The 13,751-nt window shown below is 35.5% G+C and overlaps 1 protein-coding gene across 1 annotated transcript; it reads right to left on the bottom strand.

Annotated features, from left to right (window-relative positions):
• Positions 1–4,826: 4,826 nt before the first annotated feature.
• Positions 4,827–6,129, bottom strand: LOC149543508 (aspartyl protease family protein 2-like). The gene is made up of 2 exons (XM_089795805.1): positions 5,459–6,129; positions 4,827–5,352 (listed from the first exon to the last, which is right to left on the bottom strand). The coding sequence occupies exons 1-2, from the start codon at positions 6,127–6,129 to the stop codon at positions 4,827–4,829; spliced, it is 1,197 nt and encodes a 398-aa protein (XP_089651931.1).
• Between the last annotated feature and the right edge of the window lie 7,622 nt (positions 6,130–13,751).

Below are 13,751 nucleotides of genomic sequence, written 5' to 3'. Positions count from 1 at the left end.
ACTCTTACATGGTATCAGAGCCTCCCTATTGCTACTTCATTGAAGGTTTTTTGAAGCCATGATTCGAAGACACAAACCCTAGTTTGTTTGTGCATTTTTATTCAATCTGAGGGAAGAGCATTTTTTAGAGCACTTTGGGCCCAAATGGACATTGCCATTGGATTAAGAAGGCATTTTTAAGCTAGGATCCATATAAAACTTGTCAATTTTGGAGACAGGGCTCCGGGAGGCCAAAAAAATTTAGATTAGGGGTTTTTGTACGGTTGTACGGATGATTTAGGGTTTTAAAAAAATTTTAAAAAGGGAAGTCCCAAGCCGTACTATCGCAGCACCACCCAACGGCCACCGCAGGGCCACCCGTGCTTCACTCATGACTCTCCAAAGATGGCGGTACCTCCTTTGCTGTGCTCAGTCTCCTCTGCGGCCCCCGCGCCACTTCAACCAACGGTGCTTCCAATTTTCTACACCTACACTGGCAATTTTTTCTCCCACTTAGCCATTCCTCCACTTTAGCTGTGCCCACCACCTACATAAGATTTTTTCAAGCCCAGTTAGTGAAGGTCACTTGCCACCTGGCCAAGTGCAGGGGTGACCTATTGCATAGGTGCCATATGGCACTTTGCCACATGGACCTACCATGTCAGCACCTTTTTTTGCTATGATGGGCCACATACTGTCAATTTTAACCTAGCGTGTTGCTAACATCATCATGATGTCATTCCTACATCAGTAGACCTTCTTGCACCTCTTTTTTAGGGTCATTTTTGGACCTACTTGCAACTTTTTGGCCAAAACTTGAGCGTATAGAGGTATTTTTCCAATTCAAAAGAAGTACCAGAAAGCTGGTTTTGAGACAAAGACATTGGTGTAGGCATTTTTAGGTTTTGATGCAGTTTTGTTGCCTATTTTTTAGTTGAAGTTCAAAGTTCTATTTTTGACTCTGGCTTGCATTTCTTTTGCATCCCATATCAGTTTTTTGAAAACATTATATTTTTGGAAAGCTAGTTTTGTCACCTTTTTAGAAATGTAGTCATTTTTCTTAAGTTTTGGCTCATGCTCTTTCTATCATATTTTTGGCATTTTTTCTCTATGGTGGATATCTTGGGTGTTTTAGGTCCGAGGATCATTTTCTTGGCATGGTTTCTTTTGTTTTGGGCTGTACTTTCTTTTGTGTAATCTTTTTCCTTGTTTTGATCATTGTAGACATCATTTGTAAGTTCTTTTGTATACGCACTATGATAAAGTGTCACTTTTGCATTTTGGGTTCATGAACATTGTTTTTGAGTCAGTTGTACATGCACTATTTTTATAAAGCACCATGGGGGGGATAGTTGTTTTTTGTTTTAGGCCTTCTCCCTTTTTCAAGTGAGTTTCTCTTCGATGACATTAGCCCCATGCAGTGTTGTTGTGATCATGTCTTTATAGGTGTTTGTACCTCTTCCTCTCTCATCGTTCTTGGTTTGTCTGTAGGAGATTTTTTGCCCAAGTCATCTCACCAAGTTTGCATTAAGGGGGGGTTATGTTGTTGTTCTAATGCATTCTTGGTTTGATGGTTCGATAGTTTGAACTATGTATTTAGTGGTTGATCCTATATACGAGGCGATTGTAGTGGTTGGCTACCTATGCATTTCGGTGAGATGGATCATCTACCATATAGACACTCAGTTCATGTCTTCTTCCTCCATGAAGGTTCTTCAGATTAGTAGTTTCTTTCAGATGGCAGATTTTGCAGCTTCTTCATACTTCAATGATGCTCTTCATGATCACTCTTTGTTCCTATTTTAGGGGACATTCCCCTAGTTGGAGGCTTCTTCATGATCACTGCTTGTTCCTATTTTTGGGGACACTCCCCTAGTTGGAGGCTTCTTCAGTTCTTCACTAGGTTCTTACCTCTTTTTTGGGGAGGGTTTTTCCCACATGGTTTTCTCTCTTTCCTCATTTACAGAGGTTGCATTTCTTTGCATTGTACATGGGTACCTAACATGGCCTCGTTGCCAGGACCCATTCTGCATTTTCATCTTAGTTCTATGAGCTTAAGGCATTTCCCTAATTTGCACTTAAGGGGGGGTGTTAGAGTAAATAATTAATTAATTAATTATTATTTATTCTATTTACTTAAGCTTACTTAGGTTAATGCATTTATTTAATATTTAGTATTTAATGCATGTAGAGATGAGTTGTTGACAACACATGAGTTTGTTCCCTTCTAGCATGTTCCACCTTTTTGTGGATGCTTGGTTGTCAACCTTATCTTCTACCTCTTTCCAGCTTGTTCTACAAACTTCCATGAGGTCTTTATAAGCCGTCTCTCTCACATTGTAAACTCATATTGCATTCCATTATAAATACAATTTCATTGTTTTGCATTACTTATCTCTCATGTCCATTTAGGGTTTTTCAAAACTCCATCTCTTCCTTCTTGGTTTCCCTTTGATAGGTTATTTTGCATGTAGGTGATCTTGGTGATTGTGGAGTTGGATTTCATCAACTCCTACATGGTTGAGTTATATGCATCATGATTGCTCCCCTCTGCTATTGCACAAAGATGTGAAATCCAATAACATGTTGCTAGACAAGAATTTTGGGGCTAAAATTTTAGATTTTAGGGTGTCCAAAGAGCTAAACAAGATGGGGTATGAGTTCATGGTGTTTGGTTATGCAGGGTCACACAGATATATCACCCTAGGTTTCAAAATTCACTCTTTCAAATTGACATAATATAGTTTTTGTGTAGGAATTCTCTTTTTTCTTTTCATTATCTTTTTGGATCTTAAGGCCTATGTCTCCCCCCACCATTATTTAATCATCTTGAGACAATTATCATCTTTAAACCACATTTATTCAGTTTTGAAATGATAGTTACTAAGATGATTATCTTCCAAAATATAAAGTTTAATGGGGTAATGATTTGAACCTGATATATGTCTTACTACAAATTGAAAAGAGCTCAATAAATTGGATAGATCCCCATGTATAAGGAACCTATCCAAATTTTATATAATATTGTCAAAACCCTTCCATCTATTGTTCTTGGTAAAGGCATTAGGGGAACTTTCTATTTTCATAAGGCCCGGTCTATTGTTTCAATCACAAAAACCTTGGATGCAAAGGAAAGGGAACTACTTCCCCCTCACTTTTAATAGGGGCACATGATCACATTGAAGTCCCCACCCATAATGGATATTACTTCTCTTTCCATATTAATCATGTCCTAAAGTTCCCTCCATAATCTAAATTTATCAAGATTTCTTATAGGACCATAAATATTAAAAATATAATACCTTTTATTGAGCCACAAATCTAATTCTTGTGGAATTCTAAGGAAGATAAATAGACATTTCTTGGGTCCCATATCAAGGCAAGCCCTCCCAAGGTACCTTCTATCAGGAATTCTCTAATTTCCCGCCAACCTAAAGACCTACTGAATTTTATCATATCTCCACTTGTTAATTTTTTTTCTTGAAGAAGATGAATGACACCCTTTGTAGTTTAAATACAACATTTAATAAGTTGTTGCTTGTTAGAGGCACTAAGGCCCCTAAAATTTCAAGTTAGGATATTCATAATCCTGTGGGAAGGACCTTCCCCTTCCCTGCATGAAGAATATCAATGAGTTTAACTTGACCTTTAGCTACCCTGTCTTTAGTTCTAATTTCTTGCTAGGATTTCTGCCCTTGCTTCTTCAATGTTTTTGCATAATCTAGGTTCCCTCTACTTGCGAGGGATGCACCAAGGCCCAAGGAATCTAAATTATATTTCTTAATACATCCTAGTTTTCTTATTATAAGATTTCATTACTAATGGAGGGGAGCATTTCTTCTTCTTCCTTTTTTGCTTCGCAAATTTTGGAAATTAGAATAGATTTCCATAACTTCATCTCCTCCTCATCACAAATCTCATCCATAAATTGATTCATGATGTCTTCCACCACCATGTTATTAAGGTCTTCAACCAACATCTTTACTTCTGCATCTTTTCTATCTAGAGACTCACATAGGTTCTCCTTAGGGGGATTCAAATTGTTGTTCAATTCAATGTCCTTCTTTAAAATTGACTTGGACTTGTTTTCTTAACCTGTAATGTCAGAAGAGGTGAGGGATAATCCTCAAAGTGATTGGGCATAACAATCACTAATTCTAGATGGGGAGGACATTCTCTAACCTCTCCTTCCTCCAATTCATCCTCCAAAAGAACTAAAAATCCTCTGCCAAACTCATTAAGAGTAATTTGGACTAGCGAAGGGATTGACCAGGTTACACAAATTTTGGTACAAAGAATTAACAAGGTCAAGTTCTTTTCTAAAGAAACCCTCTACAAATCTTGGCTCAATAGAGATTATTTTTCCATTAATATTTATATCTACAGGTCTGAGATTCAAGACATTAACATCTATTTTAACTATGATTGTCACCATATTAGACCTTAATACTACATGTTGACTTATTAGAGAATGTAAGTCTACAAGTATTACACATCTAAGAAGAGATGTGTGTACACATCAATGCATTACACATGAGCTCAATACTACATAGTTGACATTTTGAAGAATAGAAGTATCATATATTGAAATAAAGATGTATCACCAGATCACCTTATTGCATATCTATAAAGAGATGTGTGTACACATCAATGTATTACACATGACCTCAATACTACATATGAACTCTTTGGAAAATTTAAGTATCATATATAGAAATAAAGATGTGTCACCACATCACCTTATTACTAAAAGACATAGAGACTACATGACCATCCAAGTCCACTCATGACATTATTATCAATCTTAATACTACACATGTACTTATTACAACATTTACCCAGTTACATTAGAGATTGTCACAGACGACGGGAGCAAAGGAGAGTTTGTTCTGGGCTGTATCAAATACGAAATTGAAATTTTGTTGTAGAATATTGCCAAGTATAGATGTTTCACCGACAAGGCCAGCAGTTTCATATGCCAAGCAAAATGCATCGAGAGCTTCATAAAATGAGTTTCGTGGAGGCGCAACAAGAGTCACGTTTCTTGCAAAATGAAAGGCAATTCGTGGAAGCTTGGAGAGCTGCACATTCGAAGAGTTGTAGCAGAGAGGCTCGTTGTTTGCAACGGGAGCCTTGACCGTAGCCCTCATGGCGGTAAGCAAGGCATTGTATGCGAGCTCCACCAGATCAATTTTTGTAGTTCCCGAATCGACTATAACACCGCCACTCCAGAATGTGGAAGCCGAATATTTAAGCATCCTCCGGCCAACACTAATCCCCTGCAACTCCATGTAGTAGAAAGTTGACAGGTAGATGGGTCCCATGGGTCGAACAAAAGGAGTCGACTGGAAGTGGCCGGGAAAACGAGCGTCCCTGAGAAAGAGAGCGCCAACGCCGACATTGTCCTCAACAGGTCCCAAACAGTAGGAGAACTTGTTGTTTATGGCTTTGCCTAGTTGAGAGGAGAGAGAAAGCATGCCTCTTCCGAACCCGACTAGACCGACGGTGCTTGGGACCATGGTCCTGCCGGTGACCGCACCCAAACACAAGCAGAGGAGGAGCTTTCCAATCGGACGATCCTTTGAGACTGAATGATTTTGTGGCCATGTCTTCGATCACTTTTGACGCTCTGCCATCGTACGAGAAATTGTACCCGCACGTGTGGCAAGGGTTGCAGAAGATTTGGTTCGAGCCAGTGCAAAATTTGCTGTTGCAAGAGAGGTCCTTGTAGGTGGGAGATGCATGGGGGTTGTACAAGGGGTCTGTCTGATTATAATAGATTGTACACTTGGGTTCGCATTGCAACCAAGTGAGGTCACTGCCCATGTCCATGATGAGGTGCTGCAGCAGTGGAGATTTCCCTACACCCAATTGCATTATAAATTCGCCGCCATCTGCGGTTAGTGGGTTGTAATAGCTCGTCACTCCTCCTCTTGCCATCGCATGCAGCTTTTCCACCCACATTTTGCTCCACTCCATAGACAGCCGCATTCTTTTGAGTTTCCTCAGGTTGAGGGATTTCATCAGCCGAGACTGAGCAGACTCTCTGCGGATCAGGTCTACTCTATAGTAGTTCCCTCCATCGCAACAACCCATGGAGAGGATGATTACAATTATGACTGCGGACTTGAAAATGCTCACTACACCCATCATTAATGAATATTCAACTCGATCGACCTCCCTTGCTTTGGCGGCAACGAATTCTACTTGAATTTATAATGATCGGATTTTTATCTAGGGATAAACAGAGCCACTTGATTTTTTGGCCATATTGCAATAAGCATGTGCACCTCGTTGCTTGTGGAAATAGGTCCCTGAACTTACTGGTTGCAAGGACATTCATTTCTTACAGTGGTGCACTTCTACTAGGTGGTGATCTTTTCCTCTATGATTATTCGATGGTTTCAATCACCCTTTTATTTTGTTGCATTTTTTCAATCACGGGCCGACACACTTCTTGTACATTATTTTATTCGATGGGGCACTTTGGAGCAATAATTTTGATCATGGGCCACTTTATGGAAAAAAAAATTTCTCTAACTATGATTTCCATGTGTTCAGATTAAATTTGTGTGGATATTAATGTTAGTATAATGATTATGTCAATCAATATTTTTTAATTTAGTGGGTCTCATTTTTTGGAATTCGTGTTGAATTATGCTAGTACTTGTACCTTGTAGGTCTAAGGGTTATACCGATTATTGAAAATTCTATTTATATTTGTAAAAATAGAATTTCTAATGATGTCACTTAAAGACACTTCATACGTCAAAGACAATGAATATTTCTTTCATATTTGTAAGAATACAGTTTCTGATGAACACCTCATATGTCAAAGACAATCCAACTTTATTGAAAACCTAAATTCTATTATATATGGCATTGGCTAGAGCACATGTGAAATAAATCATTGTAATATTAGATGGTGTTAGTTTATGAAGGTGTAAAATCTAATTTCGGATTTGATTCTTTAGGAGACAATTATTGATGAGTAAAATACTCATAAAAAGACAATTTCAATGTGTTTAGATTAAATTTGTGTGAATATAAATGTTGTTAGTGAAAATTTATATTGGGTACAATGATTATGTTAATTGATTTTTTTACAAATTCATATTCAATTATACCAACATTTGCACCTTGTAGGTCCAAGGGTCATACCGATTGTTGAATATTCCATTCATATTTGTGAAAATAAAGTTTATAATGATGTCAGGTAAACACACCTCCTATGTCAACAACAATCAAACTATATTGATAACCTGAATTCTATTATATTTGGCACTAGCTAGGGCACATTTAAAAGAAATCATTGTAATTTTAGATGGTGTTAGTTTATAAAGGTGTAAAATCTAATTTTGGATTAGATTCTTTAGGACATAATTATTTATGAGTAAAATACACATAAAGAGACAATTCCATAGAAGAAAATTATGCAATTTGCAATTGGTAACAATGTATAAAAAGATGGCATTAAAAACTTTCTAAGAATGCCTATGAACCTCTGAAATTTCATTTAATCATTACCAATCCTTCAACAATCTATTTATGCACCCACTAATCATCACCTAACTCTCATTCAAAGATGTTTCTATTTTGAAATCATTAGTGTTAGAGAATTTGCATCATTGTGAGACTTCACTCCAAGCTAGAAAGAAATGCCTATCAAATTTCAAGCAAGATCTTTACAGGCGATCTAAACTTACTCTCCTCTTGCTGGACATTGTTTTCTTTACAATGCTACATACAAAATTGACTTCAAAAATCAACACTACGTGGTTCCAATAAAATTTATAGTTCTTATTCTTGACAATCCTTTAAGTAGGGAACACTCTATTGTGGTAACAATATATTTTTAAATTATCATCATTTCATTCTTCAATGCAAATTTTCTTGGGAGATGTTTATTATGGGTTACCATGCTTTGTCATCCTTGCATTTTTGGGTAATGTGTTCAAAAAATGCAAAATTATAAGAGATGTTATCATTTTCTAGGAACACCATTTCTTACAATAAAATTGTATTGACCATGTGCTTCATTTCTATCTTCTTGCCATAGATAGAATAACTCGCAAAATATCTCGTTCATATCTTCTTGACATATGTAAAAAGCTTCTAGATCCTTAATTAATCTTGATAGGCACTCTACAATGGTAGAAAGGGTGGAGTGGGATGGTGTGAGTGGGTTAATGTTAACTTTTATCTTTCTAGGCTAAATTTGACAACCATATACATGTCAAAAATTATAATTTCACTATAAACATAATATACTTTTAAAAATAATTTAATAAACACCACATAAAATATTTGTTAAAATTATAATGTTTTGAGAAATAAATCATCAATTTTTTTAGAAATATAAATAGGTTTGTGTGTATTAAATTAAATCTCAATCATTTCATAGTGGATATCTATTGAATTTTTTTAGATAAATTTATTTAAGATATCTTTACTAGTGTTAGATCACCTAGCAAAATATATTATCAAAATAGTATGCCACATAATGTTCATTTGAATTTACACCTCCATGTGGTTTTCCTTCGAAAATAAAAAATGGCAATCAGTCTTTGATTTCAACTTCTAGAAATTATATTTTCCCAGTTATAACGTAGTTTGGCACTTATAAATTTAAATCTTATGAAGATTTCACAAAAGCTAATGGGTATGTGCAGGATCATGGTCAACCAAACTATGGCCTTAAGTGGCAGTGAAAAACCAACAAATTAAGGTTATGTTAACTTGACACATAATTTTAAAGTAGTTATGGGCTTTATATCAAAAAGTTGTAAGAAAAGATGTATAGGAAATTGAATGTAGTTTCTAAAATATTTTCATGCCCAATTTTTTTTTGGCAAAACACAACTATTTTTTTTTTTGGTAAATTCAAGGAAATCATATATGGACATTGATAAGTTGCAAGTAGGATGGTGAAGTATTCAATATACAATGACACCACGTAATGTTCTTTGAATGTGAAACATCAAAATGCTTACACCCTAACAATGGAGTACTAAATATTTTCTTAACTCTAGGATGTTCAACTAACATATCGAGATCAACATCTATGCTTATTCCAAATTTCACCCTGACATTTAAGTTTTGCAACAAGGGTACTCATAATCACAGTTGAGAGTTGTATTACTGATTCATATTAAGACAAGGCGGGTATGGTACCTAGTTATACCCAATATTGATGAATATAAGAGAGATATTAGGTCTAAGTGGGTGATTCATGCAAGGTAAAGGGGTCAGCATTACCTCTCACCTAGTAGTTCTATTGAACAATATTGGTGATAAGATGTATAGTCATTTTGCAATAACAACTTATCAATTTTGTGTCTAACAAAGTTCACCCATATAGAGCACTCTCATTAGTTTACTCATTTTTAAATTATGGGAAGGCATGTTCATCAATGATAAATTAGCCATAAGTTACTATTAGGTTCTTTACTTATATGCATGTGGACAATATGCCTGAATATTATCATGGTATCTCTCCAAGGTCATTTGTAAAGTAAATAACACCTCAATAGGTTTCCTTCATTTTTACTTTGGCTCAAATATGATAGCAACATTTAAATAATAAATGTACCCTCAACTACTATAAATTTATATCATCTTTTCGCAATATACAGTAACTCACCCACAATACAATGTAATTTATTTAAATTATTAAAATGTGTGCATACACTCATACCTAAACTTCCCTCTTGATGAAGTCATACTATACCTCACAAAAGTTATTTACACATTAAAACTATTGCTATCATTAGCTATAATTAATACACATACACCACGAACGATACTAATGACCATCATTAATCTTTTGATCTTATGCATGGTGAATTATACTTTATCACCTAATTGACAAAATATTTTGTCTTACCAAATGTAAGGTTGCTTATCTACATTAATTATTTTTACAAAAATTTCATAACTACATACATCAACCATACCATTTACTAACAAATTTACTTACATATTTACCCTTAAATCCTTAAACTACCAACTAATCTACTAACCCACTCTACTATCCATCTCACCCCAAACACATCTACAAATACATAAATTTCTAAAACATTACTAATGCCTTGCTATCTTAGAGTAGGTGCTAACTCCCACTTTCCACCATTACCTACCACCCCTATCCTACATCCACCTATGGTTTTCCCCTTTCCTAGGTGCCAAACTTCTAGGTAAGCACATCCATTTCAAATCCAAGGGTTGAGGCACCAACCATGGAGATTGCTGACAACGTCAACACAAGGTCCATGTCCTTTGTATTTTTCTATGTGTTAATGGTTGTTAAAAAGGCTTAGGTGATGTGGGAAGAGGGTAGTGGTGGGGATTCACACGATCCCCCCCCCCCCCCCCCCCCCCCTTTTTAAAGACAATACGCATGCCTTGACTCTATTGACCCTTTTTCGTTATTTTTTAGTAGGGTATAATAAAATTTTCTTTGTTGTTATTATTTTGTTACTATCAATTACATCCTATCACCATCAATACTTGCGCTAGGCTAGGCCCAAGGATGGGCACCTTTTCCATCTTCCAAGGATGGAGGCATCTAGGATGAGGATTTCTGACATTATGTCAATATAGGGGTCACATTAATATATGTCCAATTAAATTTCAAGGAGGGGAAATGCCTATATACTCCTAACTTATGAGTGGTTTAAATTTTTATTTTTTTAGTTCATTATTATTTTTGTTTATATGTCATTGATATCTAGTTCTACTTTATATTATAAGAGAAGGCCCTTAATTCTCACGTGCCCACACCCAAGGATTTATATATATGTATTTTTTTTAAAATAATAGTCCTTGATGTGAGCTTGACAGGGTTTAAGTATCTAGGTAGGTTCTTGGATTAATTTAATAAATTATTATTTGGCTTTCCTTTTCTCTAAAGTGGTCATTTTAGTTTTATCTTTATAAAAAAAGATTTTGGATATATGCTCTCCAATGAAAATATTGGTCTGTAATAGGTATCAACCCATTTTATTTGCCTTCATACAAATTCTAGAGAAATAAAGTGCACCTACACCCAATTTGTTTCTATAGATTTTTAAGCTAAGTCCTATAAGGAGTTATCTTCTTCTATGCCATCAAGATAGTTTATTTGGTAGTAAATCAATGTGTCTCTAGTGTCTATGTAGTGTAGGTATTCATTGGTTTAGAATACTCAAAATGTACACATTGTCTATAGTCTCTTAATTAGCTACAATTCTTCTAAAGGATGAATACACTCACAAATGAGACCAACTTTCTTTGAAGTGAGATGAATCTCTATCTATGCATACATATGGACTATTCAAAAACTTAATATTTTCATTGCATCAAAATTCATAATAGAGAACCATAAAATTAAATCACTTAAGTCTACATTGATCCATTACAATTACACCCCTTACATGAAGATTCCTTAAGCTTTTGTCATGGATTGAATACATGAAATCTAGGGAAGAAATAGGAAAATCTTTTACATGAATTGATTCTTTCCTACCTATGCAACTATGATTGTACTACAATATTTCTCTTGCAAACAACTACATACAAACTTTTTCAAACTCCACTTAATACATTTGAACCAATATGCCATAGGAAGCAAATCCTCTTTCACATTCCAACAACTCAACAATGGAAGCTTAACATAACACTACATTATGAGATAACATGGAAAAGATTCGTTACTTCACGAGCAATAGGTTCTCCAGCATAGCCAAAGGGTGAAAACCCTAATCTCTTCAATGGAATCCATCTTCACAAAATTTGCAAACACTGCAAAAACTAGGAACCATGGAGGCTCACCTCCCATCCTAGGCTTCTATGAAGCCACCCACCGAGTAGGGGAAACAAGATCCAAATGGGTTACAGACATACATCACTTTCCCTTGTATGAACACAACACATAACACAAAACAAATCCCTCCCATAACTTGCACATTGATTCACCATTGGAATCATTTCACATTGGGTGAAGGTGGGCTCTTCAAAGAGGAGATGCCATAACCAACATAAACATCATATTGCAACTGCATTTTCCACTCAAAGCCATCATAAAATCTCCTCCTTCATACACACAAACCCCTTGTATCTCCCCATAACAACAAAGTTATATGGCTTCAATGGAGCCTATACTCCATGAATGAAAACAACTCCTCATCATGAGGTAATTCTTCTAAACTACAATATTGAGCCCAACTAATCCCTTCACCCAAGGCTTCTCTTCCCTCCCAAGGGTGAGTGAAGCCTTCATACCCATGATCACATTCAAAATTCAAATCCAAACAAGAAAATCAAGAAGGAAAAACCAAGAAATCTTCAAGAACACAATACACATTCACATTACACAACACAATACCAAAATCCAAAATGCAAAGATTCACCATATAATGCATGCTCCATTGACAAGTTCTCCATACTTGTAGATTTATTTTACAATACTAAAGGAAAGAAAATGAAACATGGTTTGAAACACTAACCTTGGTCCAAGATAAAGGCAATGATAGGTTGTAGTCGAGCTCCCCTAATCTCCTCCAAAACCTAATTGTCTCTAAACTTAGAGAGTGGGTGAACACCCCACTAGTTTATCCAAGACTCCCCAATAAGGCCTTCTCACTAACTATTTTAGCAAAGAGACCTAGCCACTTCCCCTTACAAACTTGTCTCCTCTAAATTTGCTATTTTTTACTTAGTGAAAACATAGGAGAAAACACATGTGACAACTCCAATTTCGAATTGATGGAAGAATGCATGGGTAAAGGGCCCCCCTAGGCTGTCTAGGGACTCACATGGTCAAAATTAGGTCCCTAACTTGATATACTATCATATGGGTGGCTTATTTTTAATAAAATTATACTTTACAGTCACATTTAGGCCCTCTAAAATCCTTGACAAGTTTGAATTCGAAAATCAATATGAGGGTGACCCATCCTAACACTTTCTCCCATGTGGGTGCACTTAAACATTTATTTAAAGAAAAGAAAAAGACTAAGATTAAGTGACCTTATGACCAACACCCTAGGTGACATGTCATCGACACATAGACAATTAGAAGTGTTAAGTGACACATTAAAATTGCATTACACTTCACCATGACATGTCCCTAATGCATCTTTATGATTAACATTTCCACATACAAGCACACTTACATTTACAAAGCAAAATACTCTCACAATGAGGCTTTTGAATCTTTCAAAGATTTTCCTTGGTTAAACATTGTTCATAAAGGTTCAGAACTTGTTTCCCCCAAGAATTTCCATGGATCCACTTCCTACACATTAAGCTCAAGCATCAATAGTCCAAGGGGGTCATATAAAACATACATATCATAAATGCATATAACAACATCCATATTAACATAATTCAAATTAAATTTCCTTTCCTAGTCATTTCAATTATTTCATTCAAAATGTTAAAATATCAAAATCTACATATCATAAATCATCATAATCATTTATCTGCATACCATAAATCTTCATAATTAAATTGACATTGTCATTGCATTATAATCTAGTACTATCATGTCACAAAATTGCATTCATATTTATCTGATAATTTCATACACAATAACAAGTTCTTAGTGCATATCATAATGTAAAACACTATTGAAGTATCAAAATCAATAGATAAAAAAATTCACTATCCATCTAAGTCTCGAATAGCTATCAAAATAGCATAGTCTCAAATACCAAAATATGACCAAAACATCTTTGCTATGAAGGGTCAGGGTGGGGCCTCACAGAGCTGTACTGAGTAGACCTTAATCT

Source organism: Cupressus sempervirens, chromosome 8, assembly GCF_028749045.1.
Source record: "Cupressus sempervirens isolate cs-2001-9-10 chromosome 8, ASM2874904v1, whole genome shotgun sequence".
NCBI classification, from domain to species: Eukaryota; Viridiplantae; Streptophyta; class Pinopsida; order Cupressales; family Cupressaceae; genus Cupressus; species Cupressus sempervirens.
Note: the sequence above shows the minus strand (reverse complement) of the source record. Positions and strands in the feature narration are given on the sequence as shown.

Bases quoted from the DNA above. Each gene is read 5' to 3' on its own strand.
- LOC149543508 (XM_089795805.1), bottom strand. From the start codon at position 6,129: ATGGGTGTAGTGAGCATTTTCAAGTCCGCAGTCATAATTGTAATCATC. The intron at 5,353-5,458 runs GCATGCTTTCTC...TCTCTTTCTCAG, and splicing joins TCTAGTCGGGTTCGGAAGAG to GGACGCTCGTTTTCCCGGCC.